This window comes from Suncus etruscus, chromosome 16 (assembly GCF_024139225.1).
Source record: "Suncus etruscus isolate mSunEtr1 chromosome 16, mSunEtr1.pri.cur, whole genome shotgun sequence".
Classification (NCBI taxonomy): Eukaryota; Metazoa; Chordata; class Mammalia; order Eulipotyphla; family Soricidae; genus Suncus; species Suncus etruscus.
Genome location: NC_064863.1, coordinates 46,903,644 through 46,909,175, shown reverse-complemented (window position 1 = coordinate 46,909,175; position 5,532 = coordinate 46,903,644). Strand labels below are relative to the sequence as shown.

General features: G+C 40.9%; 1 protein-coding gene across 4 annotated transcripts in view; it reads right to left on the bottom strand.

Annotated features, from left to right (window-relative positions):
* Positions 1–3,529: 3,529 nt before the first annotated feature.
* Positions 3,530–5,532, bottom strand: part of CRACD (capping protein inhibiting regulator of actin dynamics) — a 257,979-nt gene continuing 255,976 nt past the window's right edge. For all 4 annotated transcript variants that reach the window (XM_049789931.1, XM_049789934.1, XM_049789932.1 and 1 more), the window contains one exon: positions 3,530–4,214. In XM_049789931.1, coding sequence (XP_049645888.1) covers positions 4,054–4,214 — 161 coding nt within the window. In that variant the 3' untranslated portion in view covers positions 3,530–4,053. The remainder of the gene's footprint in view (positions 4,215–5,532) is intronic.

Here is a 5,532-nt window from a genome sequence, read left to right as displayed (position 1 = left end):
AAGTAATCACATATAGCCAGTACTGGAGAAGTTTGTGAGAATTTTAAAAAAAACACAGAGCTGGGCCCGGAGAGATAGCACAGCAGCGTTTGCCTTGTAAGCAGCCGATCCAGAACCTAAGGTGGTTGGTTCGAATCCCAGTGTCCCATATGGTCCCCCGTGCCTGCCAGGAGCTATTTCTGAGCAGATAGCCAGGAGTGACCCCTGAGCACCGCCAGGAGTGGCCCAAACCCCCCCCCCCAAAAAAAAAAAAAAACAACAGAGCTTGTAAATAGTCTTAACTTGCATCCAAGATTAGATTTGCTTAATAAACTTGTCTTTTGTACTTTTTGAGAGAACAACCTTATTTTATTTACTGGAGGAGTAACAAGTACTTGAAAAAGGGGTTGCATAAGGCGTTTGCCTTGCACACGGCCAACACAGAACAGACCCCGGTTTGAATCCCAGCATTCCATATGGTCCCCAAGTCTGCCAGGAGTGACTTCTGAATGCAGAGCCAGAAGTAGCCCCTGAGTGCTGCTGGGTGTGAACCCCCCCAAAAGCATACAAAAAAAAGGAGGGGGGAGGTTGTAGAACTATACATCAATACAGTTAGTAGCATTTTATCTAAGTTATAAATGTTCTAATTTGGCTGTTTGAAATAGAAGACCTTGTATGAGTGGGGGCAGGAAAGTGGAGAAGATCAGAAGATACTTAGATTAAAAATACCTAACCTGAGGGGCCGGAGAGATAGCATGGAGGTAGGGCGTTTGCCTTGCATGCAGAAGTATGGTGGTTCAAATCCTGGCATCCCTATGGTCCCCCAAGCCTGCCAGGAGCGATTTCTGAGTGTAGAGCCAGGAGTAGCCCCTGAGTGCTGCCAGGTGTGACCCAACCCCCCCACCCCAAGAAAAAAAACCCTAACCTGTGATAAAATATGCTATGGAGAAAAATAATATTTGCATTGGATTTCATTTTATTTATTTATTTATTTATTTACTGTTTTTTGGGCCATACCTAGCAATGCTACGGGGTTACTACTGCTGGCTATGCATTCAGAAATCACTTCTGACAGTGCTTGGGGGACCATATTGATGCCGAAGATTGAATTTGGGTCTGTCGTGTGCAAGGCAAGTACTCTATCCTTTTTACTATCGAACCAGGCCCCAATGACTTTTTTAATAGTTCACTAAGAGACTCAATGATTGAGGTTTCTGAAGTTGAAGGAAAGCCCTCATCACTCATTTCCTCCTCATATGGCTCAATGAACCATTAGCACCTGGCTTTATACTCTTTCAAACTCTTCAGTTCTGGCCTTGGCTCCTTTCTCATGATCCACAAATTGAAACATCTTATCATTTTGTCTGAAACAGAGACCATTTGGTTCCAGCTTACAACTGAAGCGAACATTTTATTTTCTCCATTTTATTTTCCTCTAAAAATCACCTTGTGAAAACTCTAGGCACTATATAAAATGTCTTGAAATTTTTTTCTCAGCCAAAGCTTACTTGGTCACAAAAGATTAAAAAAAATAGTAAAAAGAAATTCCATTAGTGCCAAAGGTCTTGTGGGTATTTTTTATTGAAAGCTCTTTTTCCTCCAATAATGAACATGTACATTTATACAACCAAAATCTCAAAATAATATTAAAATCACACCAGGTATTTTCATTATTAAGCCTCTACTTAATTTTATTGTTGGTAAAAATATTGCAAGACACTTGTATGTAACTCTAATGTTTCTGCTTTAAAATAAGCAATTAAACTAACATCACAAGAAGAGACAATGAATACATACTATAATTTGCTGATAACTGACTAAAATGATAAATTTAATAGTGATTAACAATGCTGCATAATAAAATTGCACTTGAAAAATTAAAAAAAGTAAACAAAAACCTCTAGTTGTATATATGTCTATGAACAGAGGTCAAACCTTGCCAAGAGAAATGTATGCTTGCTTTTTTCTTTTTAAAGGGAAAAGAACAGGGTTAAACATGTGTTTAAATAGCAATCATTCATTAAAAAAAGCCTTGAGGGGCCGGAGCAATAGCACAGCGGGTAGGGCACTGCCTTGCACGCTGCCAACCTGGTTCGATCCCCGTTATTCCATATGGTCCCCTGAGCCTGCCAGGAGTGATTTCGGAGCGAAGAGCCAGGAGTAACCCCTGAGTACCGCTGGGTGTGGCCCAAAAGCCAAAGAAAAGAAAAAGCCTTGAAATTTTTATGTTGTTACAGATTTCCCCAGTTTGTTGACTGTACGACAACTAAAACAAAATAACACTTGATTGGTATTTAGTGCAAAGTTTTAGTAATTTGTATTTGAAATATTCAATGTGTACCTTTGGAAGTAATTGCTGTGACTGACCTTTCCTCAGTACATTCTTTTAAAGACTTTGCTGGAAATTTTTTTGCATTGCTGGATACTGGACTTTGTGCCTCAATCCTGCAAGTCAAGTGCTGTGTCACTGAGCTCCCTCCCTAGCCCAATAGAAACTTGAACTGAGGCATTGCTCCTACATGCTCTGGCCTCCATTGTAGGTGAGTTGGTACAGAGTTGATTCAGCACTCATTCTTTGTTAATGAACTGATTCTTCACCTGTTCTGCTGTTATCAATATTAATCCAAGGCCGATAGGAGAAAATTAAAACTCAGTTGAGGAGAATTACAATTCCAGGACTCTGTATGAAAAGATTTCTATTAAAGTGTTAATTCTCTCTGAACAAGTCCATTCAAGTGAGTAAATCACTAAAACTAAAAACTACCTATAGGCTTAATTTAGAAAGGAACATCAGCGTAGGATGTGTGCAGTGGAATATTGTTGCCTCACACAGCAATTAGAAAATTCAAGTTTCATTGATGCTTAACAGTTTGAAGGTCCAATATTATAATAATAAATTCTGCTTGCAAGAACACTATTATCTATTTGACCACTCTTGTCACCTCTACCATGAGTCTGAGCTGTTGTTCTTTTTTTTTGTTTTGTTTTGTTTTTTTTTGGTTTTTTTTTTGTTTTTGGGCCACACCCGGCAGTGCTCAGGGGTTACTCCTGGCTGTCTGCTCAGAAATAGCTCCTGGCAGGGACGGGGGACCATATGGGACACCGGGATTCGAACCAACCACCTTTGGTCCTGGATCGGCTGCTTGCAAGGCAAACGCCGCTGTGCTATCTCTCCGGGCCCTGAGCTGTTGTTCTAAAGAAAATGCTTCTTCATATACATATGGTAAGTAGCAGTGCCATCTTTCTGGGAGGTAAATTATAGAATAATTTTGCATACTGAATAAGCAAGAAGGTAAACAATGATAGAAATGATGGAAACTCATAAAATCTGATTTTATAGGAGATTTGCCCCCCCCCCCAAGTACTATATGAATCTTCCCCTTTCCCAAAACAGTTGTGAACCTTAAAACAATTTTCTTAAGATATTCCTTAGAAGCCAAGTGGGACAAATATTTAACATGTTCATAAAGAAGAAAACTCATATCAAATATGGAACCTAGAGATCAATCATGTGACAGAAGTGGGAATGAATTTACATCCTGCATAACAGTTACAGGCTAGGAAAATTTTATGGAACTTGGACACAGAGTCAGAGGCTTCCATGCAATTCATTGCATTCTGGAGAAGGGCACATTGTTTTCATATTTGATTGTTTCACCAGTACAGCAGGAAAATGCCAACGCTGGGGTAAGGGCAACATCTGGGAATCAAGAAACTGGAGTCCAGAATCTAAAACTGATATAAGAATTGGCAAAAATTGGTGTTCCAAATGATGTTTGTGAGACTGTGTGAGGAAGGGCCATGGAGCGGGTAGGCAGGCTCTCTTTCTCAGTCTGGAGAGTCTGCTTCATGATCCCTTGGATGGATGGAAGATTAAACTAGGAGGAGCTCAAGGCACCAGGACCTAGGGTTGTGCAAATCCACTCTTTACAAGGAACAACACCAGTTCAGTTTCTAAACATTATTTTAGAGCCTATAAAACATGCTGCTTTTCCCTAGCTGGATTTATACCTTATATAAAAAATAAATAAATAAAAAGGGCAGGAGAGGAGCCAGGAATGGGCAAGAGTCACTCTACTTAATAATCTGTGGGCAGTCGCTCCAGGCCTTGGCTTTCCTTTTGGCCAGTGCCAGCCAGGCGGGTTCTGTGGATACAGGGGCCGCATCTGGGCTGGAAAGCCTCTTGGTCACTTCTTTCACCAGTGGTGCTGGGGCAGCCGAATCGGAGATCTCAACTGGGTTGTAATTTGAAGGAAAAGAAGAAAGGAATAAGTTAGAATAAACCACATTCTGCTTTATTCAAAATTATGATATTGCGAAACGAGAAGACAGTAAGGAACCAGGCATCATAGTGAGAAGATTTAGGTAAAAAAGGGGTCTCATCCTAACTGCTCGGGAATGAATTGACAGGATCAATGAATTGACACACTCAACTTTTAAGCTACAAAGAATTTCTAGAGATCCAACTTCCTGTCTCCAGAACCTAACTTTGTGCCTGAATATGAAAATTGAAGTAAATTCTGTAATACAGTCAGCTGGTTAATTCCGTAAGGAAAGCCCCCCCAACAGGCTGCTGAGGTCAGAGATGGCCTGTCCACTCACAGGAATCCTTCACTTTGAGGCCCAGTTCATCCCTCTTTCAATTCAATTTCAGTTCCTCTTTCAATGAATTCTTTGGCTTCTTATCATTTTTCTTCTTCTTTTTTGTTTTTTGTTTTTTGTTTTTGGGTCACACCCAGCTCCGCTTGGGTTACTCCTACTCCTGGCTCTACACTGAGAAATTGCTCCTGAAAGGCTCGGGGGACCATATGGGATGCCGGGATTCGAACCACCATCTTTCTGCATGCAAGGCAAACGCTCTACCTCTGGCCCTGGCTTCTTGTCATTTTTATTTTTAAAACCAGACCTTGAAGTGAGGTGAGAGCCACTATATTACCTGGGCTATATTAAGTGCCTTTGCAATAGCCTAGTACAGTGGTTGGCAACCTGCGGCTCAAGAGCCACATGTGGCTCTTTACACTTTTAATTTGGCTCTTCTGTGTGCCAGGTGGCCGCTCCAGGAGTCAGGACTCTGCTCCTAGCCTCTATCAGTGTGCGCCCTGTGTGCAGCTCCGGAGACCAGCTCCAAGAGTGTGAGACCAGCTCCCAGCATCAACCCTAAACAAAGGTGTTCCACCAACGTCATCCTTTCTTAAACCTCTTCCTTGGATATGTAAAAGTCCACTGAATATTGACATTACCTATTTTAAAACAGCACTTTTAAATATGAGGGAAGCTTTTGTCAAGAGGTTTCAGAATTTCAGAAACAGCAAAGCGATGTTGGCCTTTGTTAAAAAACCTCTGGATGCCACTGTAACAGAATTAAATTTTTCTCCCTTTAATATCAACTTTGGCAACTTTGAAATGCAATTTCTGGATTTAAAAAACAAAGAACTGTGGAGCTCGAAATTTGAACATCTTTGTGCTAATTTAGAAAGATTGGAGAAACACAAATGTGAACTAAGTTCACAGCACAAGTGGTCTGCTTTGAAAGACCTGGAGAAGGAAGATATG